The following is a 25,773-nucleotide window of genomic DNA, read 5'->3' on the forward strand; positions in this document are numbered from 1 at the left end:
TCCAGTCAAGATGGATGAGTTAAATTGACTTTCTAGAGTAGCCAGTATTTACATAAGGAGGTAAGTGATTATTTAGAACAAATTAGGACTAATGCAATCTGAAAGTATGAGGCAGCTGCCATTAGATTCCCTTTAGCAAAAAGAAAGGGGAAAATACAAGTTTGAAATTTAGGTATTTTAGATTGAGGAAAGAGCATGAGCCAAAATATAGTGTATGAAAGTGGCAACTATTCCAAAGTAAAAAGTACACAAAATTCCTGCAGTAACTGCTTGGGGGCGTATTATTATTTAAAGGGAAGTACACTAAAACAGACATTGTCTCCCAACATATTACTATATCAAGAAATCATATTTTCTTCTTTTTTATATTATATTTGCATTAGCAACTACTAACAGTTTTTTTAAATTTAAGACAGAATTTTAGCTATGTATTTTCAGGTTATTGAATTTTATCTTCTGTATCACATATGCAAGTGAAAGTATAAATAAAATTCCTTAAATAGTTAACATTTGGTCTTTATAGCAAAAAATAAAAAATTGTAATAGCCTCCCATAATACAGTAAAATTCCTTTTAGGGTAAAATTAAATCCATCGCTATTTTATATTGCCATTATTCTTTGATAGAACTGTACAGTAATCTGAAGTAGTTAATACAAAATCCTTCCACCTCCAATATTTTTCTTTTTAGTACCTAACACTTTAAATAAAAACATTAAACTAGGTTTTTGCCTCAGAATCTGGCTCTTGAACTAAATGCATTATAATCTGAGCTTGGTTTCCTCTCAACTCCTTCCCCTAATAAAATCTTTGGGCTGTTATTCCTTATAAAACCATCACTAATATTTCACTTGCTATCACTGCATGCTCGCCCTTTTGTTACACTGGCTGAGCCAGCCAATTCATTTCTCTGTGTCTTCATTGCCTTCTCTTCCAATTTCCTAGGTCAAGATCCTTTCAGTGGATATGGTCTTTTTGCTAGGTGGAATTAGACGGCAAGCTAGTGATTCAGCGCTTGTCAAATTCTTCAGTGAGTAGCAGAGACCGATTTGTGACCTTCAAGACACAGCCTCAACCATCCCCACATGCAAATAACAACTCCATTTCCTTCTTTGTCCTCCTTCCCGCTGGCTTGAGTCCAGGCCTCCCCGACTGCAAATCATTCAGACCTTCTCTGCGTGTCTCCCCCACCCTCCACACCACTCGGGTCACCTCCTCTTCTCTCCTCCTAGCCTCCCTTCAGGAATTCTCCTCAGAACTAAAGCCTGAGTGTCACCGCTCAGAGTTCCCTGCATCTTAAGGGCCCAACTGAAAGGTAGGGTGTGAGCCGAGAACCTGCAGGTGTGAGAGAAGTGGCTGAGGCAAAACCCTGTACCAGCCCAGGACGCTGTAAGGAAATATGAAGAAAAGAATCTCCACGAAAAAGGTGGCAATTTCGAACCCCCTTAGAGTTTGGACCTTACCTGTAGTTACTCCCGCTTTCCCGGTCTCCCTCGCAGCCGCCGGCGCCGGGTGCCTGGTCCGCCCCTAACTGCTGTCCTCTCTTCGGGAAGCAGGTTCCTCCAAAAAAAGGGCCCGCCCTTCTCTGGCCCCGCCTGTGCGCTGTCCTGGAGCTCCCGCCACCAGCCATCCCTACCAACTTGGCTCCAGCTTCCCTCAAGATCTACTGCTTCTTAGATATTTTCGTGTAGTTTCCAGAGCATGAATCAACACCAGCTCAATAATTGTTTACCCAACCCAAGAATAAGTCACATTGGATTTGTGAGTCAGCACAATTGAATAAATAATAATCCATATTTATTTTTAGAATTTATAAAGTGGGCTTTTAAAATACCAAAGTCAGTTAATAGATACGGTTTCCCATCTACAGAATTTTGTCTAAGGAGCTTAGTTATTAAAGGCGTAGACTTGTCCCTCTTACCTTCTCTCCTCTATGAGAGGGACCCACTTTCAACTTTCTTTGGAAGTGCTCTGAACTTTTCTCTTTGTTCTTAAATAAAAATCTCTCTTTGTGACCCTGAAAAAAAAAGGCATAGACTTTCTGTATCAAGCTCAAGTCCCAGCTCTTCTATTTATCAATGGATGATCTCGGGCAAGCTCTAAATTATTATATATGCCTCAGCTTCTCTGTAACAGACATTGATAATAATGCCTGCCTCATAGGGCTGTTGTGATGATTGAATGAAATGATACATTTAGATGGTGCTTAAAGGAGTTCCTTGCTTATAGTAAGTGCTCAAAAATGTTAATTATGGTAAATTTTTTTTTTTATTGTTGGGGATTCATTGAGGGAATTATGGTAAATTTTAAACGAAGTTCTTTTTTTTTTTTTGAGACAGAGTCTCATTATGTCGCCGTTGGTAGAGTGCTATGGCGTCACAGCTCATAGCAACCTCAAACTCACTCTGTTGCTCAAATAAGCTTTCCTTGACATTATAATAACAAGCAGGAATATTGAGAACGGCCTGTTCAATTGTTGGTTCTATCCAATTAGCATATATAAAATATTCCATGAGACTCATGTCATAATAGTTTTTGAACTAAGCCCATTTAAGATCCATCTAAAATGCTACCTTCTCTGGCTGGGTGTGGTGGCTCATGCCTATAACCCTAGCACTCTAGGAGGCTGAGAGGGAGGAGCTGTTGAGCTTAGGAAGTTGAAGACCAGTGTGAGCAAGAGTGAGACCCCTATCTCTACTAAAAATAGAAAAAATTAGCTGGACATCGTGGAGGGTGCCTTTAATCCCAGCTACTTGGGGGGCTGAGACAGGATGATCACTTGAACTCAGGAATTTGAGGTTGCTGCCTAGGCTGATGCCAAGGCACTCTAGCCTAAGGCAACAGAATGAGACTCTATCTGCAAAAATAAAGAATAATAAATAAATAAATAAAATGCTACTTCTCAATGAGTCATTCACTAATCATATCAATCAGCAGTGACCTACCTTACCTTATTATATGAAACATGCTAGCTAGCCTTCTTGTAGCATTTGCTAGAACTGTTTGAATTGACGCATTCTCTCTCTTGTTGTATTTATTATTGCCTCTTTGGTAGATGAAATTTTGTTTTCTTTATATATGTTGCTATTTCTCCATAGAGCCTACCATCAGTAGAGAATATAAAAATGAATCAAGACACCAGAAACAAATCAGGAAAATTTAGCTTTGTTTATCTAGTTTGGAGTCACAAGTTTCTCTTCCAGTTCATAGGTGTTAGTATTTTTTTCCCCCAAATAATCCGAGTGGGTTCATAAGATGTCTGTCAGTGAGAAACTACATGAGCTTCCCATGATTTCACCTTTAAAAACAGAATGTCATTCAGTTTTATTCAGTTTATTTCTCAAATACTGTCCAGTTGAGAAACAGAATGCATCAAATATTTGCTCAGAAAATATTCATTTTCTGATTGCTCAAGAATTCATTGAATATGTATTCAGAAACTATCTGGAAAACCATAGGAGAGAAACAAATTGTGTTACTATGCTATAATAACAAAGAACGTAATATTGGAATCCATTTAACACACCCTGATTTGGAAGAGAACACCCATGCACGTTGGTAATTGAAAAAAAAACTAGAAGCTACTGATGTGTATAAGTGTCTTAAGATAAGCAGTACATTAATTTTTTTAGGTTACAAACAACTTCATTTACTAATATTTTCTGAAACATTTACATACTTACAAAATATCAGCTTCCAAAGATTAGACAATATGGTAAGAGGGAGACAAATAAGATACCCTCTTTCTACTTTGGTGTTTACTGCTTTAAAGGAGAAACTAGCAGGGGATTGAATTCTAGTGTATGTTATTGGCAATAGTGCTTTGGCATTAGAATCTCACCTCTTAAGTTCCCATCACTAGTGTTATAACAACAAAATATGTCTGTAAGCCCCCATATCACTGCAAGTGTTTATAAGTTGTTTAGCTAATCTATTGAGTTCTCTGTTCCAGCCTCATTAATTATTAATAACTCTCTGAATATACTTACTTCTGTTTAGGGTATTTTTTTTTTTATCTGCTCAAATTTGCCAATTGTTGAAATTCCAGTTCAATCTCATTTCCATAAATATGTATTTAATTATAAAATGCTATAAATGGGAAAATCTGTGCAAGGTGAAATATAAATTATTATTATTTAAAAACATTTATTTATTTATTTATTTATTTTTGGCTGGGGTTGGGTTTGAACCCACCACCTCTGGCATATGGGACTGGCACCCTACTCCTTGAGCCACAGGCACCGCCCGAAATATATATTAGAAATGGAAAAAATATAAAACACAAACACACTGGTTCATAGCTCTAAAAAGTTCTTATATTTCTCCCACAAATTTGGCTTGGAATTTCCTACTGACCAGAATAGAAAGTGATATAGGATCAATTACTTAGTTTTCCTTATGAAAGAGTAAAAAATCTGAGTGGCGCCTGTAGGTCAAAGGAGTAGGGCACTGGCCCCATATGCTGGAGGTGGGGGGTTCAAACCCAGCTCTGGCCAAAAACTGCAAAAAAAAAAAAAAAAAAAAAATGGGAAAAAAATCTAAAAGTTACTCAGAAGGGGACTGGCAGTGTGTCTCATGTCTGTAATCCTAGCACTCTGGGAGGCCAAGGCGGGTGGATTGCCTCAGCTCATGAGTTTGAGACCAGCCTGCACCAGAGCCAGACCTTGTCTCTAAAAAAATAGCCAGGTATTGTGGTGCGCCCCTGTAGTCCCAGCTACTTGGGAGGGTGAGGAAAGAGAATTGCTTAAGCCCAGGAGTTTGAGGTTACTGTCTCCAAAAATAATAATAAAAAATATATATAATTAAAAAAAAAAGTTTCTCAGGAGGAACAGAGTTTTCCCTAATTTTAACCTTGTAATTTATCACATCAAGATTCATGTAGGAGGCACTGGATAATTTAATAGGCAATTTCCTCAATGTTAACCTGTGGGTAAGGCAGAAAGTACCTTTGTAAGACACTTTCCTAAAAGTATCTCTGTTTAAAAGGCTGAAGTGGAATAGTAATGGCAATCATAATGAATCATGGTCTAAGCCCCTGCTTTTCAGAGTATGGTCTCCGTACTAAAAACACTGGCATGCAAACCAAGATAAAATTTTAAGCACCCCTTTCCAGCTGACAAAATGGCCCCCGTTGGCCAAAGGGACACCCCTCCCCTGAAAAGAAACTCTTGAAGCCGGGTTGCCAGCCATGAGGAAAAGGGAGGTCAGACACACCTAGTTATGTTCCACTCTTTTTGGAGGTATTTATTTATTTATTTTTAATATTAAGATACAAAATCATTAACAATCCTAAGTCCATGTAAGACAAAGGTTAAACCACACCTGCAGGTCATCAATTTTCTCTGCCAGTGGTTACTTCCTCAGGTACTCAGAGATTTAAATTATTCACAGACTGTGTGTCAAACAGATTTAGCTGCCTGTCCAAGATATGCATGTCCCATTCCTCAGGGCAGATTAATCTTGGTATTCTTCTCATCTGTGATTGTATCAGACTTCTCAGATACGTTCTCTTCAAAGATGAGATGACAAGAAGAGCGCTCCAATTCTCTCATATACCGCCAAACCACAAAAATCATGTTAGCCAAGAGCCACAAACTTTTCCTTCAATTTCATCACTCTGTTTATTTTGTGAGAGTTATTATTTCTTCTGAAATGCCCCTTGCCAGACTTAGTGACAGAGAAAGAATACTTAGGAGTGAAGAACTTATTGTGAGTTAAACGTCACAAAGTAACACTTTTTTTTTTTTAACAGAAAATTTTTTTTTTTTTTTGTTGAGACAGGGTCCCACCTTATGCCCCTGAGCAGAGTGCAGTGGGCGTGGTAGCTCACCACAACCTCAGACTCGGACAGCGGGCACCCGCTGCCTCAGCCTCCGGAAGCCGCTGGGATTACAGGCGCTCGCCGCGGCGCCCGGCTGGGTTTTTCCATTTTTTTTTTCACGAGTCGGGGTCTCACTGTCGCTCAGGCGAAAAAATTTTTTTGACACAAAGTGACAGAGTCTCACTTTGTTGCATTTGGTAGAGTGTTTAGTGTCATAGCTCACAGCAACCTCAGACTCTTGGGCTCAAGCAATCCTACCTCAGCCTCCCAAAGTAGCTGGGACTATAGGTGTCCACCACAACGCCCAGCTATTTCTAAAGATGGGGTTTCACTCTGGGTCATGCTGGTCCCAAATCTTTGAGCTCAGGCCTTGGCTTCCCAGAGTGCTAGGATTACAGGAGTGAGCCACACGCCCGGCCTAAATTAACATTATTTTTAACTAAATAATTTAAGCTTTGAAAGTTAATAAAAAAGTACATTTTATAGTGTACTTCAGTCAGCCAGTTTGAGCAGGTGTAAATAACAAAAACAAGTCCTGATCAATACCTTTTGGCAGCACCCCCAGAGAAAGGCTGGATTCCAATTTTTAGATGGATAATGCAATATTAACAGCTGATACCTGGCAAATGGCTGCTCCTTTCCACATGTTGACCCTTGTCATCATTTTTTCCTCCAACGTGCTCAAATTTTCCAATTGTTGAAATTGCAGTTCAATCTCCTTTTCACAAATACGTATTTAATTATAAAATATTATAAATAGGGTGAAAAATCTGCACAATCTTCTATGTAAATCTCCTTGTCTTCCATAAATCTCCACAGGGTCAATTCAGAATGTAGTAAAATAAGCTGGGCATAGATGTCTGTTTAATATCCAAAAGCAATGGTAAAAGGAAGAAAACATAAGTCTAGAATGAACAAAAGAAAACTTCTTCATTGAGAAAACTATTTTTTGTAGATAGTTATGTATGATGTCAACCTAACTCAATTTCTTTGAAAATTTTCTTTCTTTTCCACAAGGGTTGGTCTCTGTCTTCCTGTTTGTGATGTGTGACCCTCCCCTGTGTACATTGACGTATTTGATTGGAAGAATATATAAACCTGACCCAAACTGGGCTGATTTGATTCTCCTCCTGAATATTTAAAATGGATATTCAGACATCATCAATTATTCTTTCAGAGAGGCTGAAAATGAAGTGATAGCAACTGGAAAGCTGTGTAGAGGCTGCCTTCTTTTTCCATTTTCTTCCAATACACTGGGAGCAGAAAAATCAAATTTTTAGGGGGTTTGAGAACAGGGAAGCAGAAAGGAGAGGCAAGGGGAGGGGAAAGAAGAGGAGGAAAGGAGAGGGGAGGGAAGGGAAGAGGCTGAAGCCAATAAAGACAAATGATGGAGTGAAATTTCTTCCAGGGTTTTGACGACTTTCCAATTTCTCATTTCAATTTATCATACAGTTCTTCATTTATGTTCTTGGATTTATGAGATGTCCATACTTTATACATAAATTCTCTCTTTTTTCTTAAGCCAAACTTTGATTTCTGTTGCTTGCAGCCCAGAGTTTTAACTAAAATGAAGGACCAGTGAGGTTAGATAAGGGGGAAAAAGAGAGAAATACACGAAGAGATTAAATAATGATTCATGGTGTCAAGAATCTACAAAAAAGGGCTCAGAATTAAATGTTTTAGGAGAAGGCTCTTTATCATCTTCCTCTTTCACATCACTTTGCATTATTCTTTAGCCTGTATGGACAGAGTGAGAAGGTAAGTGATGCAGATTTTGGGGATCCAGAGATCTACGATACATCATATTATCCCTTCTAAAGTGTGAAACTAGTTATAGCACCTTGTGATGCCAGCCACTATTTTCCTAAATGACCATTACATACAAAACTCCTGTGCCACCATATGGAGTTGGTTTTTCACATAGAGGGCCTTCTGTTATAAATAAATGTTAAGAAACTGGACACTCCAAAGACCATAGTGCCAGTTAAGGACCCAGTGTGTCAAGTACACTTAGTAATACACTCAATAAAGTAGTGACTACTAAAGTGACTAACTATAGTGCCTAACTATAGCAATGACTACAGTAGTGACTAACTATAAATTTAATTTAAATTAAAAATGCTTTGAAGATATAACCACTTTAAGATAGAGGAGTACCGGGTAACCTTGTAACCTATGAAGAAAAATCTGTTTAATGTATACTATGATGAATGATAACATTGCTAACGTTTACTTTTACTGTGAGAATAAAAGTAACAAAGGGAAACAGGAGGGCAGAAGAGCTGTTTGAGGAGATGTCTTCACTGTTCTCCAGAATTGCTGGCTTTTCTGTACATATAAGTGAAACTATTGATCCCTCATCCCCTCTTCATTGATTAGCTTGGGTGACAGGTGGACAGACTCCTTACCCTGACAACACTTGAACTACATTCATTAAAAATACTTGATGGTATGCTTTGGATTTTGGATGCGACCTATATTACAGTTGAATATTCTGCTGTGAAATATTTATTTAGTAAACTATTAAGAATGGTATATTAAAATGGGGAAAGAGAAAGAAAGGGCACTTCAGGAAGTCTAGATGGCAGCACAAGCTGCTCTATCCATTGGGAATATAATGCAGAAGATCCAATAATGTTCAAAATTCTGTGGTAAATAGGGCTTCTGTAAGGAGTTTCTGGGTAGTCTCAAAGATGGGCTTAAGAAAATAAGAGGATCACAATGTAGACCTCTAGAGTTTTGGAACAAACCACATTCTCTTCAGATAAGTATTCTTCTTGGAGAAACAGTTCATATTTTGGTACTGGACCTGGCAAAGTGCCCGTGCTATTAGGTTGCCCATCATGAGATGTGTGTTAACTAGCCCATCATGCATAAGCTGGGAGTGTGCAGCAGGACTCCATCTTCAAGTGGAAATGGTATAAAGAGATTAGGTTTGAAGAGGCATGAAGAGTAGCTGGGCCTTCTATAGAAGCTTCTCTTCCTGCATTGCTTTCATTCCTCATTCTACATTCATGACCTCTGGGCAGTTGTTCATCACTAGTTGACTAAGGAGAGAAAAATTAAGGTCTGATACAAATGGTTTTTCATGATATACTGGCTCTAACCACATTTACAATTATAATTAGGGCTGTCTCAGAAAGATAATGGTAAAGAAAAACCCTTCCAATGGGCAGTAAGGTGAATAGTACATCTGATTGTCTCTTCTTTTCACTTCCCATCAGAGCTTCCTCAGTTACTCCAGGCAGATTATTTCTCTTTATGCTCTCATAATGTCCTGTGTATAGTGCTAATGCTGACTTAGGAGTATATCACAACTGTCTTTGACTCTGTCTCAGGTGTGATCTTGAAGGCAGAGCCTATGTATGCCCATATCTACCTCATCTAGAAAATCCTTGGGGCACAGCAGTGTTTTCTAACACTTCTATTTTTTTAAAAATTTTTAATTTTTTTATTAAATCATAGCTGTGTACATTAATGCGATCACGGGGCACCATACACTGGTTTTATAGACCGTTTGACACATTTTCATCACACTGGTTAACATAGCATTCCTGGCATTTTCTTAGTTATTGTGTTAAGACATTTATATTCTACATTTACGAAGTTTCACATGTACCCTTGTAAGATGCACCGCAGGTGTAATCCCACCAATCCCCCTCCCTCCACCGACTCCCTCCTCCCTCCCCTCCCTTTCTCCCTTCCCCCATTCTTGGGTTATATCTGGGTTATAGCTTTCAAGTGAAAGCCATAAATTAGTTTCATAGTAGGGCTGAGTACATTGGATACTTTTTCCTCCATTCTTAAAACCTTTTTACAGCATTAGCGATCAGGAGGCGAGACAGAAGAGTGTGTGGTTTAGTAACAAGTCTGGTTTTGGAGACAAAGGAGTCCTGCCTCTGTTTCTCACTAGTACCCTTTATACATTAAAGAACTTCCTGAAGCTCAGTGTCCTTACATTTCCACTGTGAAAGAGGATAATATTTACTTCATACTATCTCACCAATTACCTGGGGTAGGGTGGGAGGATGAGACATCTTTGTGGATGTGGGGTAGGGTTTCACTAAAGAAGTAAGGTAAGCACACTTTGATGGTTTGGAGAAGGAGGAGTTCTCAGAGAGTAAGGTGGAGCTAAGGACAGGAGGTGGGGAAGGCAGAAACTTACAGGTGTGTCCCTCAGACAAACACCTGTTACTTTTTCCATGACTGTTTACTTGCTCCTATGGATAAGAATAATATTTCCCCAATAATGTTGCAATTCTTTTTAGCTAATCACAAGCTTTCTGTGCATGCTTGTCTGCAGGTGTTTTGGTGAATAAGGGGCACAGGGTATATCAAGAAGTTTGACCTATTCAGATTCACTGCATCACCAATTAAGAGAGATCTATGGTCTGGTTCTGTTTGGTGGCCAGAAGCACACTTGGAGCAAAGTGAAGAGGCACAAGTCCATGGCAATCTGGACTGAGAAGCAAATATCTGGTCGATTAGTGTTTTTCTTAGATGTGAATCTAGGTAGTTGTGTTGAAGGTGCAAGAAGATGATGCTTGTGTTCTATAAAGATTAGCAACACTGAATATGAACTGCCTGCATTAAGTGAACGCCTTTTGTTATCATTATGTACATACAATCATATACTGAGTCTAGAGCCTGGGCTCTGAAACTGTTGTGCTGTGTCAGCATTCTGGCTCTACTACAGGCAGTCCCTGGGCTATGAATGAGGTAGGCTCTGTAGGTTTTTTTTTATTATTTATTTATTATTATTTTTTTATTGTTGGGGATTCATTGAGGGTACAATGAGCCAGGTTATACTGATTGCATTTGTTAGGTAAAGTCCCTCTTGTAATTATGTCTTGCCCCCAAAAGGTGTGGCACACACCAAGGCCCCATCCCCCTCCCTCCTTCTTTCTCTCTCTGCTCTCCCCTTCCCCCACTCCCACCATGACCTTAATTGTCATTAATTGTCCTCATAACAAAATTGAGTACATAGGATTCATGCTTCTCCATTCTTATGATGCTTTATTAAGAATAAGGTCTTCCACTTCCATCCAGGTTAATACAAAGGATGTAAAGTCTCCATTTTTTTTAATGGCTGAATAGTATTCCATGGTATACATATACCACAGCTTGTTAATCCATTCCTGGGTTGGTGGGCATTTAGGCTGTTTCCACATTTTGGTGACTGTAAATTGAGCTGCAATAAACAGTCTAGTACAGGAGTCCTTATGATAAAAGGATTTTCTTCCTTCTGGGTAGATGCCCAGTAATGGGATTGCAGGATCAAATGGGAGGTCTAGCTTGAGGGCTTTGAGGTTTCTCCATACTTCCTTCCAGAAAGGTCGTACTAGTTTGCAGTCCCACCAGCAGTGTAAAAGTGTTCCCTTCTCTCCACATCTATGCCAGCATCTGCAGTTTTGAGATTTTGTGATGTCTGTAGGTTTGTTGTTAAAATGAATTTGTATGTAAGTTGGAACAGGTAATTTACCTATTACCTGTAATAACTCGCATTCAGAGATGCAAGTCATAAGTCAAACAGATGTTTGTAACTTGGGGACTTACTGTAATACCATTCATTTGTAAGAGCTAGTGGTATACAAGTCGGATGTTTGCAACCTGGGGACTGCCTGTATGTATTCATTGTGTGACTTTGGTCAAATTAATTAAACAATCTGTACCTCGATTTCCACATCAGTAAACTGGGGATAGTAGAATTTTCCTCATGGGATTGCTGTGAGGATAAATATGTTCATGAGTGTAAAGTACTTAGAACAGTGTCTGGCATATGTTAAATGCTTCATAAGTGCTAGCTAAGTGTTCTCTAGCCTTCAAAAATGTTGTCATTAAATGCCATTGCAAGGTTGTGTAGGTTCAGTGCCATGCCGGTGCAGTTCCGACAGTCTCAAGAGCACTTTGTGCAGTTTTTGAAACACTGACAGCTTAGAATTGCCATATGGTAGTATTTGCACTACAGAAATTGGCAAATGGTACACATCTGAACTCCCCCTCCACCCCATGCTTGCCTTGAAGAACTAGTTGTTAAACATTTGCCAAGATACCATTGGTTCTGTTTATTAGATAAGAACCTTTTATCTTTGGCAGGCGATCCATCATTTTCCTCACACTCTGAATAGGGTAAAAGAAGCTTTTCCCTCATTCAGTAATGTTATAGCATGCCTTGTTTCTAGAATTCTGGACCAGTTTTCCTACTGGCTCCATCATTTACTAGTTTATTAACTTTGAGAAAATCTCTTTGTTTTCTGAGTCTTGGTTTTCTCTCTTATGTTAAATGTTAAAAATAATGTCTGACTTGCTTACAACACTTATTTTTTAATTTTTTAATTTTTTTGCAGTTTTTGGCCAGGGCTGGGCTTGAACCTACCACCTCCAGCATATGGGGCAGGTGCCCTACTCCTCTGAGCCACAGGTGCCGCCCAACACTTATTTTTTATATTTGAATAAAATAACAGATTTGAATGCACTTTATAAATAATCAGAACCCTATGAAAATTATTTTTATCATATGGTACCATCTAAAGGATAGCTAACAATGAAAATCTTTCTACTTTGGATTTTTGACTGCAATACCTTTGGGAAGTCAAAGTGAATACAATTTTCAGAAAAATCATTTCATCTTTACAGAAAAAGCAGCTATCATCTGTTACTACTCATAGAGAAATCATGTAGAGATTCCTTTCTTTTTTTTTAAATCAGTAGAAAATTGCTTTCTATATATTCCTACAAAGAGTGCTTTGTGGTAGTACTGTGAAAAATCTATTATATTCAAAGTTGTGTCTGGGTAATTTTTAAAAAAATCAGTAGACAGCGGTAAGGAATGAATTATTTTTGTTTGTGTACTAATAGATAAATATTATTCTATAGTTTTATACAAAATATTGTTCTCATGAAGAGTGATACATGTATAAGCATTTCTTGGTGTTGTAAACCTCAGAATACAGAGAAAACCACATGTCTCCAAAAGGATGAGAATTAGTATTGATAAATCTCATGTGTTAGTTATTCTCCCCTATGCTTTGGGCTGATAATGGGGGAAAGTCAAAGTCTGTTTCAGCAAGCAGGCAGGGTCATTGTCACAGAGAAGATTATCAATGCTCTGAGAATTCTAAGCCTTAGAAAAATGTCATTCCATATATAAAAAGTAATGCATCTGAGTTGAAATGACAGAAATTTGTGGTTATTTTGATCACACAGCTGCTTTGCTTTTTACTTTTTAGGAAGTTTTAACGAGAGAATAAGAGTTTAATAGCGTCATATAAAGATGCTGTGCTCAGATCCATGTTCATCTGAAATCTCTTACTACTTTAATTTGTGGGAAATATGCTATTCTTCTTAAACAGCTTTTCCCAAGTGTTAATAGATATAATACTGGGTATTCTTCCATCACTGTATGTCTCATTGTAAAATATAATAAATTAGGAAGTAATATATTAAATTTAGACTTTTTTTTAAACTGTAGAAACTTTGAAATGTCACAATGTACTCTGACACTTCCAGAGGGGCATGTAGTATGAGGTGTTTTCCAAACTTATTTGATCACCGAGTCATCCATTGATGAATATTTTAGGGGTCACATATGTATTTCCCAGAATACATGTTGGTAAATTCATTCTTAAGTGGTTAAGTGAGCTAACAAGCATAGTGTGATAAATGTCATTATAAGATGCTTCAAAGAAGGGAATGATCACTTAAGGAGGGAGGGACTCAAAGGAGGTTTTTGTGAAGTACCATTTGAGCTGGGCCACGAAGGATGAGGGCAATTTTGCCAGGCAGGATCCCTAAGTGGGAGCTTTTCAGTTGCAGAAAGAGGCATGAGCAAGAATATAGAGATGGGAAAGCTCAATTTTCTTTTAAGAAATGGCGAGTATCTGCAAGGAGATCTTCTTAGGCTCAACCAAAAGTTCACCAGACGACCACAGACCACATTTGGTTCCAGGCTACTGAGCAGGATGTAGGACAGGAAGGATGGAGTAGCAGGCTTTCTGCTTTAGACTCAACCATGGCACCACTATGAAGCAGTCTGCACAGCTGTTTGTCCAGTTGTCCAGCAGCTGTTTTCATTCCCCTTCATCCCCAAGTGACAGCTCAGATTCAAGAGAAGGTGCTGAGCAGGTGAAGGAGTCGCCCAGGCTTAGAAGCTCTATGCCCCGCTGGAGCCAATAATAGCTCCTGTTACAATTCCATGGCTTCAGCGTCCAGTGTCCTCTAGGCGACATGCTCAATTACAAAAGTCATCACACTCAAGTCCAAAGTGTGGGTTCTTTTCAGATGTTTATAGTCTCTCCCCATCCAAATGTAATTTACCAGCCAGAGATCGTTTTAATCACTAGCAATGTTGTCTTTGTGACATTGTAGACATAATACCCTTTCTAGGAGATTTCACGCAGAACTTGTGTGTTAACCAAAAATCAAAATCCTATTCAGAAGCTGTGCCCGTTATATCCAGCTGTGAAATATTAAATTAGCAAAAGAGACTGGACAGATCATGTGGGATCTTGGATTCAAACTAAAGAGCTTGGATTTAAATAACTTCCCGTTTTTCCTTTTTTTCTCACTATTTCTGACATTAAGCAAAGCATATGAAAAGATATATGTAAATAAAGAAATAAATATGTAAATATTATAGCAGTTGAATAGATTTCAGAGTTCGTATAGTTTACCAAAATCATTGAGAAGTTTAAATACAGGAACAGATGTGTGGCCATCTTCAAGAGGCCATTAACTTTCTGAAATAGAAAAGACTGCTCTTTCAATCCATAGACGTAGGTAGGCCTTCCTTTTTCTTTATTCCTCATACCTTAAAGCACCTCATATGAATGATAAGCTTATAGTAATAGAAGGCTAAATCTTACAGAGTGTATTTGAGAAATAAATACACTATAATGCTTATAATGGTGCTTTTATTTGTTTTGTTCTGTAAATGTTAAGGCAGTATATTTTCCAATATCGTGGTAAAAGAAGGGACACAACTTTCTAAGTAGTATTTCCAAATAAGCAACCCCTGAGGTTTCACCCCATGGTTCTTTCAAGTGATGACTGTTCAAAGGGCAAAAAAAGCAGCAGGTGGGGAAATTTTTCTACACTGATTGTAACCCTGTGTATTATAAAAAGTTGTGGCACTTTGCATTCAACTTGCTGAAGGAATAAATAATTATTCAATGGGTTTATTGATTCCATCACCAGATTCCCACATCTCAGGACCCAGGGCTTGCATAGAACCTGTGGTTCAACAACAACCTCACCCCCACCCCACCCCCAAAGTCTGCCCCCTGTAGCTGGAATCTATGCTCCATGCTTTACTGTTCTCTCAAGCTCCTACACAACCTGCCCAGCAAGCCTCCCTTTCAGGTCTGACTTCCTATCTGCTTCCCGTGATGACAAGTAGCTAATCTGACACACTGACTTGTGCCAGTGGGTGAATGGTAGAGGAGCTGCTTTTCCTTCTTCCACGCAACACGCTCAAGCTAGAAATGTATCTTTTTTTTTTTTTTTTTGTGGTTTTTGGCCGGGGCTGGGTTTGAACCCGCCACCTCCGGCATATGGGACCAGCGCCCTACTCCTTGAGCCACAGGCACTGCCCTAGAAATGTATCTTAAAGACAATGCTCACCCAATCTCTCCCCTGCTCCACACCCATGTCATGCGACTCCTGTGATACTTGCAACAGGATTCCCTATGAGCCTACACACGGGGAGTCATAGCTTAAGGAGAAGGCAAACTCCAGAGAAGCCAGCAGGATATTTCTGAGCTGTGCTTTTGTCTGCTTAAAAGAGACAGGGAGGGAGCTGCCTCCTCTGCCTTTCTCAATTTCAGCACCCGCACAAAAAATCTCTACACCTGTTGCCAATGTGTTCGAATCAATTGTGTCAATCTACCCTTAAAACAGGAAGAATTCACAGTACACGTTCTGGTTTAGGACGTTTTTCATGTTGCTGTTTAACAATAGAAGTACACCATCAGGAATCCAAGAAAATAAATTTATTAAACTTTGAAGGAAAAAATCCATAGACATAAAGAAAGTTAAATATAAACTGCAGGACACAACTAGTCATACTAGTGAATAATGGCTTGTGTGGCCAGCAAAGTACCAAAATGACATTCTGAGACTGATTGAGGTATTTAGCTATTTTTGGCTATAGAAATGTCAGCCTATTGTGAAATAGTAATACGGTTCTTTCAAACACACAGCTTTAAATCGAATTCAGTTCTACACTGATGATATTTTATATGAAACTAAATGATGTAGCTCTTGGAGAAAACCATAGCAGCAAGATAGCAGAAAATGTATTAAACATCTATTACAAAGTAACATATTGAACTTTAAAGACCCAATTCTAGCCTTTCATTGTCCTTCCTACAAGAAAGAGGGAATTTAAAATTATCAACCATTAAGCTTGCTTCCTATAAAGGTCTGAGCTAAATGGCAAATACTATTTAAGTTAAAGCTAATGTCTAAGTTTTAAGCTTTTTTAAACAATGAGAAGTATTGTTCAGTGAGATGAGCCTCTTCTCTGTATCATAAATCTTTTGGGATCTATCCCAGTGCTCCTAAGAATGATGTTTAGGATATCAAGGGGTTGTAAAATAATTTATAAGTTACTCAGGTGCCTTCTTTTTCTTCTGACTGCCTGCTTTAGACAGAAAATGAAAAAATGAAGAAATTCCTTCTTTTAATACTTTAAATAAGTCCTATAAAACTTTTGATGAGAAAGAAAGTTTCTGTTAATGATTTAAGTTATTTTGAGTTATCTATGGGGGCTGAAAACCTTGTCTCTTCTGTCCCTCATTACCATGAAAAATGAATATATGTCTGGTTATAAGTGGGAAAATAAAAACTCCTTTTTCGAACTCTTTCTTCTGTTACCTGGTTAACTTCATTCAACTTGCTTCAACTTACAAAATTCTTCTTGCACCTTATTCCCTTCTTAGGTAACTATGATATCAAACCTAGTTGGGTTTGAAGAGATTCCACTGTAGTGGTTATAGAGTTTATCTCTCATAACGCACACGCACTAAAATCCTCACTCCATGAGCAAACATAGCACTTTAGCGTCCAGGTCAATATGAACTAGCTTTCCCTTCCACTTCTCTTAGCATGTAGCTCTCTGGCATGAACCACAATTGGGTGAAGGAAGTTTGTTTGTTTGTTTTTTTGCTTTTGCATTGTTTTTGGTTCATGGGCAGTTGATATGTGCAAACATTTAAAAGTTTTCTAAATTAACAAATATTTGTTTAAAAATTCAGACACAAGACACAATAAGTACGTTCCAATAATGCAGGTTACTGCAAGCACTTTAGAATTGTGTTTAAGGAGTTTGAGTTTGGAGAGGTATAAAAGGGCCTTGTAAAAAACTAACATTTGTTTTTCTTTCGGTGCATTGACAAAAGCCTTAAACCAGCTCTAGACTGCAGTTGCTACATTCCTTAGATGGGTAAACTGAACTACAGTACACAGTGTCTAGTGTCATAGAAAATAGCCATGCTTGAAGTCTAAATCATTAAAAATATCTGTATCAGTTTTATGTCAAAATAAATATTTTACATATCCAAACTATTTTTGCCTCCTTCCCTATATTTTAGTTCCCGATTATTTAAAAAAGAAACAAATTAGCCTGTGCTGTGATTTGCATTCAATTTTCCTGAACTGCAAAAGCCACCTGATTTTCCGCTTTTTCAAAAAGCATGATTTACTAGACATTAAAAACATAGCCATTCAATGCTTAGTATCACAAAATTAACACTCACAAGAACAAGACAATCACTGCCACTAAACAGTCTTTGAGACAATTATTTAAAATATTTACAATTCACAACAGGAATATCTATCCGATTAAACATCCTTCTTATTTTTTCTTTTTAATACCATGTTTCAACATTTCAGGAAAAGGCATTTAGGATCCACACTTCACCCTCCCCACCCCAAAAGGTTTAAAGATTGATTTGGTTTAAGCATTCGTGCCCCAGCTGATTCTTTGCCATTAAATACATAGCTCTTGGGAAATCCAAGAAAGGCTATGGCATGATTTTGTTCAGTTGGTCTGTGCTCACGTAGCCACAAGATGAGAGAAACTCTTTTTCAGGCAAGGGCAAGGCGGTGGCATTGAGTATGAGGCCCCGTGGAGACTGTACTACATGAATGGAGGTATAATCTGGGACAGGCATCTCAGACTCTGGAGCACATTCTGCTGTCCCAGACCTCCCAGCAGTAGTGGTAAGGCTTTCTGTGGTGATATAAATATCCTCCTGGTTAAAGTTTGGCTCTATGTGTGATTGGACCTCCATGTGAGGGGCCACAGCGATGCATTTTTTGGCATCTGCTTCGCAGAAGTAGGCGCTGTCCATGATGAAGTTGGCTTGGCAGAGTGAGATCACTTCTGGATGCGTGTCGCATTGGGATATCCCTGCCTTATTCTTTTGGCCCGGAGAAAGGACCACACTCCCTGCTGGTGTAATGTCGCTCACCTGGGCATAAAAGTCAATGTTTGCCAGTGAACTTGGATTGCTTAGCTGAGCATGGGCAGCTTGATGAGTTGTCTCATTTCCAACAAGACATGGGCGTGGTTTGCTTTCGTCTGCTAGGACAACACTGGGCTGCTGAGTGGCAGGGGAAGTGTCAGGGTAAGGTGAGTTATTTTGATTCTTCTGGTCAAGGCACACAAGATCTGCTTCCCCTTTTAATCTCTGTGGCTGAGCAACCTCTGAGGTACCGTCACACACGTCAATGGCACTGAAATCAGTCTCTAGGATGTCAGGTTCATAACAGCTGGTACGTCCAGAGTCATCATCCTTTGCCCCTAGGATATTAAGTGATTTCTGATGGTCACTGCTTAGAAGTCTGTCTGTGTCTGAGCCTTCAGTCTTTTCATCGGGGTCATCAATGTCTAGCTCAATAAATTCCACCCAAGAATCATCATTGTAGAATTCAGGTTTATAGTTATCATGAATGGCTAAGATTGTGTTCACCTCCTCTAATTTTCCTTCCTAGAAAATAGAAAGAATATGAAGACCTATGAATCATTAAGTGATTTTGCAAATAACACTCACAGATTAATTATGGTTACGGTAAGAACAATAGTAACAAGAACATGCAATAAGAAAAAGTAAATTAGTGCAGAATTTTAAAATATATACATTTCATAGTTTTAAGAGATGATTTTCTTTTTTGAGACAGAATCTCAATCTGTTGTCCTGGTAGAGAGCCATGGCGTCATAGCTCACAGCAGCCTCAAACTTTTGGGATCAAGCGATCCTCTTGCCTCAGCCTCCTGAGTAGCTGGTACTACATCTATATACCACCACACCCAGCTAGTTTTTCTATTTTTAGTAAAGACAGGATTTCAGTCTCGCTCAGGCTGGTCTCAAACTCCTGATTCACCTGTCTTGGCCATCCAGGTGTGAGCCACCATGCCTGGGAGGAAGTGTAATTTTTTTTTTTTTGTAGAGACGGAGTCTCACTTTATTGCACTTAGTAGAGTGCTGCGGCATCACGGCTCACAGAAACCTCCAGCTCTTGGACTCATGCGATTCTCTTGCCTCAGCTTCCCAAGCAGCTGGGACTAGGTGCCTGCCACAGTGCCCGGCTATTTTTATTTTTTGTTGCAGTTTGGCCAGGGCCGGGTTTGAACCTGCCACCCTCGGTATATGGGGCTGGTGCCCTACTCAGTGAGCTGCCCAAGGTGTAATATTTTTTAAAAAAAATTTCTCCAGGATATGGGGGACAAAAAAATTAAATGTGATATATACAGCTTGCAAATAACATTCAATTATGTAACAGTATTCTTCAGGTGTCACTTTGTGCTATCTAAAATTTAAATAGACTTATTAATTACCTTGAGAAGATCCGGATCGATGCCTTTAATCTTTGGAACTGGAACTGGGGGTAGAATCAGCATCTTAATCCTTGAAAACAAATAAAATTTTGGTTTGATGTATCTTAAAAGTTACATACTCTCGTATTTAAAAAGAAAGAAATAAAATACTATTACTTAATCCAGCTATTCTGCTACTTTATAGAATTAGAAGATGAGAAAGAGAAGGAAAATATTAAACAGTAAACAATAAAGAACAACTGTGGAAGAAAAAGAGTAACAAAAAAGCCCTCTGGTGAAGTGCAGTTAAATAAAATGTTTTCCTGTAATCTTTTTTTTTTTTTTTTTCCAGTTTTTGGCCAGGGCTGGGTTTGAACCTGCCACCTCTGGCATATGGGGCCGGTGCCCTACTCCTTTGAGCCACAGGTGCCGCTCATCTTTTTTTTTTTTTTAATGCAGTTTATTGACAGCCAACTTTAGTACTTGGGAGTGAGAGATTTAATTCTCTCTGAAGACAATTTCCATGTCAGTTATAAGGAAGGGAGTTTTAATGAGGAAGGAAGGAAGGAAGGGCCAATCCCCATGGAGCCTAAATTCAGTTGTGCTCTTGAGAAAGGGTAGACTGGGATGAATTAGTGCTACACAGTTCACAGGACTCTAACACTATCCAAGATGACCTCATGAACCAGAATGTTACTTCAGGGGTCATTTTGGATGTGACATGACTAATTTGAACTATCTTTAATCAGCCCAGATTTATATGCAGAATTCTATGATGTGTTTACATTTTCTGTTCCAAATATTTACTACTATTTTTGGTCACAACTCATTTCAATCTCTATCCTGCCTTTTGTGTGCCCTCTTGTATTCCCAGCACTGGCATAATTCCTGGCCCAGGGAAGGTGCTCAATAAACTTCATGAATAAACCTGAACAAATCATTTATTTTGTTAATTAGTGTTACTGGCGTTTATGTTTTAAAATCTGCATTGTAAATCTGGAAAAAAAAAAAAAAGCTCAGAGATGATCCATTTCAACCAGCTCATTTCATTTTTAAAATAAAAATTGTCTAAGTGGGCTCAGCACCTGTGGCTCAAGCAGCTAAGGCGCCAGCCACATACACCTGAGCTGCAGGTTAGAATCCAGCCTGGGGCCACTGAACAACAATGACAGCTGCAACCAAAAAATAGCCGGGCATTGTGGTGGGTGCCTGTAGTCCCAGCTACTTGGGAGGCGGAGGCTGGAGAATTGCTTGAGCCCAGGAATTGGAGGTTGCTGTGAGCTGTGATGCCACGGGACTCTACCCAGGGTGACAGCTTGAGACTCTGTCTTAAAAAAAAAAAAGGGTGGTGCCTGTGGCTCAAAAGAGTAGGGTGCCAGCCCCATATGTCGAAGGTGGCAGGTTCAAACCCAGCCCTGGCCAAAAACTGCAAAAAAAAAAAAAATCATCTAAGTGTTTAGAGATGCCACTGTTGGACAGAGATGGTGACCTGATTTTTGGATATCAGTTGATATTTTCCACTCAGCGTGAATGGACAGTCTATTCGATAAGCAATGCATTCTCTGACTATTGGTACTTGTCATTTTACCTAATCCAAGGAATAAGCTAAATATGATCACCTCAATTGTACTTACTCAATGTTAAAGCAAACTGTTATTGATGAATAGCACGTATAGAAATAAATAATTCAAATTATTAATAATAACTGCCATTATTTTTGAATGCTTCTGATAAATGAGACACTGTGGGATATACATTGTACTCAACAATGGGTCAGCAGATTATGGCGTGTGGGTCAAATCTGGCCTGCCACTTACTTTATAGATGAAATTTTCTGGGGACACAGACATCTACATTCATTTATATATTGTCTATGGCTGTTTTCTACCACAGTGGCAGAATTGAGGAGCTGTGACCAAGACTGTCTGGCTGAAAATGCTTCCAAATTTACTGACTCTTTTATAAAATAAGTTTGTTGACACCTGCGCTAAATATTTCATTTAGTACTTCTAACTACTAGGGAGGCAGATGATATTATGAAGGCAGATGATATCTATGCAAAGATTTGGAGAATTAAGAAACCCTCTCAATTTTTGCACTAATATGTGGCACTGTTGGGGCTCAAACCTATAGAACATGACTCCAAAACCCAGGCTCTTTGACTATGATGCTGTGTTATTTGGTTCTGTATTGCTAAATGCTTATTTCAAATGTTCAAAAGCTTAAAAATGATGTAACAGAACCTGATCACAGGAAGCAAAGATTCCCAAACGGCTGAAGTTTGACTTTGTGATGTGTACCGCTCCTTTTTGAAGAGGATGATGCGTGTAGGCACGTGTTAGTGGTTTGCTAGGAGTTGTAGAGACTCCACACCACAGGGGCAGACCTGGAAACCTAAAGGACCCAAGCAAGTCGTGCAAAAGAATGAAGCAGGACAATTGCTATGCCATTAGAAAGTACGAGGATGGTGCTTTTGCTTCCTGTGATCAGGTTCTATTATATCTTTTTTAAGCTTTTGAAAACTTGAAATAAGCATTTGGCAATACAGAAGCAAATAACATAGCATGACAGCTGTGAGTGGAGAATGTATGGCCTTCCCAAAAGGGACAGCTGGTTCTCCATTTCAACATGTACTGCATTGCTGGAACATCAGTCCAATTTCATGAGGTCCTTTAGTTTTTAAAAATAATCCAGAAATCTGTGAAAATTCTCTATTTTGTAAACACTTTTTTGTTGTTGTTGAGACAGAGTCTCACTATGTTGCCCTTGATAGAGTGCCATGGCGTCACAGCTCACAGCAACCTTCAACTCTTGGGCTTACGTGATTCTCTTGCCTCAGCCTCCCGAGTAGCTGGGACTACAGGTGCCTGCCACAATACCCGACTATTTTTTTGTTGTAGTTGTCATTGTTGTTTAGCTGGCCTGGGCTGGGTTTGAACCTGCCACCCTCAGTGTATTTGGCTGGCACTGTAACCACTGTGCTACGGGCACCGAAAGTATTTTACAAAAGTATTTTGTAAACACTTCAAAATCTTTTCTCTAGAATCAAAACTAAGTAAAATATAACAGAACGTGAATCTGCAGTCTTAATTTTTTCAGTTTGCAACTTCTGTTTTGTACTGGTTCAGCTGTTTCTTTCCTCCATTAGTAATAACTCTATGGCTGGGTGGGTTATATGATGGGAACCAATATAGAGCAAAGATACCCTGGTTTGAAACTATATTTGTGACTTTACTGTCATGAAACTATGTTGTGACTCTGTATTTAAATACAAATTATAGGCAGTCCCCAGGTTATGCACCAGATGTTTCTGAGAATGTCTTTAGGTTGGATTTGTATATAACTCAGATCTCTGATGAATAGCACATTTATGGTAATAATAATAACAATACTATCATGGTTCGTATGTGGTAATAACAATACAATGTAATACTGTTATAATAATAATAGTCCCCTATACTGTAATAAGTTATAGAAATTATTGTGCTCTTTCTTTTAATTCAAACAAACAGGATAAAAATAAACTCATATAAAAAGTTTAGATAGGAGAAATTTCAAATAGAATATTAAAGGTTAGTCCTCACCTAAGGTATCAATCCTAGGCTAGTAGGGGTGTTATACTTAATTTGATCTAACCAAATCAATAGTAATCTTTCTGTTTCAATAATTAATCCACTATGCTGCTTAGTAATAATTGATGCTTTCATTGGAGCACAGCTTTTCACATATTCCATTATTCTTACTTTATCCTTTGTAATTACAATAGTTGGAAACTGAAGCCCAATGTTTTCCCAGTGAATGCTGGTGTCTGGCCTTTATCCAAGCCCTTAATTATTTCTACTTTCATTTCCATTGTAATCATCTTTCTTTTCATTGCAGGCTCATCTGGACATACAGTGAACTTTTCCTTTGGAGGCGGGGTCATAAGGGTAAACACAAACTCACAAAATTAAATCAAAAAGTTAAGACAAAAGTGATACCCTGTTTTCCCGAAAATAAGACATCCTCCGAAAAGAAGACCTACTTACAGGAAAGATAAGACGTCCCTGAAAATAAGACCTAGCGCATCTTTGGGAGCACATCTTAAAATAAGACACTGTCTTATTTTCGGGGAAACAGGGTACTGTGCTTAAGTGACCATACAGACAATGAGACTAGCTGCTAGTATAAAGATGCTGTGTCCATGAACCACTTATGCCATATGGGTTTGTTTATATGCATGGAACAAACTAGTTACCAAATTATTCATTTAATCATTTAATTATAAATTATCTTACTGGGGAGCATTGGGAGCCAATGTGTAACTACAGAATGCCACAAGTTGGGTTGTCCATAACCTGGAGACTGCCTACATATTATACATGGTGGCCAAAAAGTTTGTGTGCAATTTTAAATTGCACATGAACTTTAAAGCTACGCTGTATATTTTTCTAGAATTGACTCTTAATTATCTAGTTCAAGACAGGGTCAAGTGGCTTGGACAATGAATTGTGAGCTCACAAAACTTAAAAGACATGTAGAACCTAAGGCCCTTTATGATTCTAGATTTCTAGGGAAGACTGACATGCAGTATAAGCAATTTATTCTTTGGAGTATCATTTTAATTGCTATAATTACATGTTTTCTTTATACTGGCTGACAATTATTTTTTTCTACTTTCAGTAGAACATGCAAATTTAGATAATAGTAAGGGTTTCCAATAGGCTGATGAAAGAAGATTTAATTCTTTCTACGAAGAATACAATTTAGCCAGGAAATTGAGAGTAAAATAAAGATTTCAAATACATTTTACAATTTGATGGTTTTGGTAAATCATTAAGTTAAAGTTCATTATTCATAAAAAAAACATTCTTTTAGGAAAAGAAGTCATTATATCTAAAAGACACCTGCAAGGGTATGTTTACTGCAGCACAATTCACGATGGCAAAGGTATGAAAGTAACCTAAGTGTCCATCAACTGAGGAGTGAACAAAGAAAATGTGGTTTCTATACACCATGGAATACTACTCAGCCATACCAAAAGGTGAAAGAATATCTTGGATGAAACACAGGCAATTATCCCAAGTGAATAAAGCAGGAATGGAAAACCAAATAGTGTATGTTGCAATGGATACTGGAGAGTCAGAAATGGGGAGGATGAGAGGAGAGTGAAGGGAGATAAACTCCCTGTCAGGTGCAATGGACACTTTTTGGGTGATGGGTACACTAAAAATCCAGACTGCACTGCCATACAATTCATTCATGTAATCAAAAATCACTTGTAGCCCTAAATCTATGGAAATTAAAAAAAAGATAAAAACTACCTTTTTAGAAAAAGAATTAATATATTTTCTTTGAAATCTTATTTCTTGACAAAAGGATATTTTTCTTCCAAATACTGCTAGCTAATTAAACAACATAATAAATTAACTTGGCCTTCACAATGACTTGAAATTGATAGCAAATTACTTTACATATGTGGTGGGTTCATTTTTGAAGTTATGTATAAATTATCCCACCAACTGTATAGATTAATGAATTCAAATCAATCAAAAGAATAATTTGGCACTTTTGTTATTGGTATTAATTAAATACGGAAATTAGTTAAAATTCTAAAAATATACTCTTATTTATTTATTTATTTTCACCAAACAACTGAAAATGGTGCTATCGTGATGACTAACAGCTGTTTTTGTAAAATAGGAATGTTGCTAGAAAGTTAGGTGGAAAATGAAATTCTGCAGAATGCATTTTGCTTTCCTGTTTGTTTACATTAGAAAATAAGATGTGAAACTCTACTGAACATGACTCTGCATTTAGTTGCAGACTTTTAGCACACTTGACATTCTAGAATTCTAGCATTCTAAGAATTCTTCTTCCTAATGAAATACTATTTTGAAGTTTACAAATGCTGTAGTACTTTAAAAAACAAATGATAAGCTTTTGCGATATATTCGTATAGATCCCATTTTGGAGGGATCTATACGAATATATCGTATAGAGGATATATAGGAGGTTATATTTGGAAGTTCTCTTGGCTTCAGCTGCAGAACTTGCTTTCAATTCTAGGTAAGGTAATCAACTCTTGGTTGCCTTGGAAATGAAGGATTTTCTGGGACACGGGGGTTGCATTGCTAACCCTAGGAGCGTCTCAGG

At 38.2% G+C, this 25,773-nt stretch overlaps 1 protein-coding gene across 12 annotated transcripts in view; it reads right to left on the reverse strand.

Annotated features, from left to right (window-relative positions):
- Nucleotides 1-15,793: 15,793 nt before the first annotated feature.
- GHR (growth hormone receptor) overlaps nt 15,794-25,773 on the reverse strand; it is a 302,031-nt gene continuing 292,051 nt past the window's right edge. For 11 of the 12 annotated variants that reach the window (XM_053591481.1, XM_053591537.1, XM_053591489.1 and 8 more), the window contains 2 exons: nt 19,660-19,729; nt 15,794-18,811 (listed from right to left, as the gene is read on the reverse strand). In XM_053591481.1, coding sequence (XP_053447456.1) covers nt 17,843-18,811; nt 19,660-19,729 — 1,039 coding nt within the window. In that variant the 3' untranslated portion in view covers nt 15,794-17,842. Of the gene's footprint in view, nt 18,838-19,659; nt 19,730-25,773 lie in introns of all 12 variants that reach the window. The other variant, XM_053591555.1, reaches the window with a different exon arrangement.

Source organism: Nycticebus coucang, chromosome 1, assembly GCF_027406575.1.
Source record: "Nycticebus coucang isolate mNycCou1 chromosome 1, mNycCou1.pri, whole genome shotgun sequence".
NCBI lineage: Eukaryota > Metazoa > Chordata > Mammalia > Primates > Lorisidae > Nycticebus > Nycticebus coucang.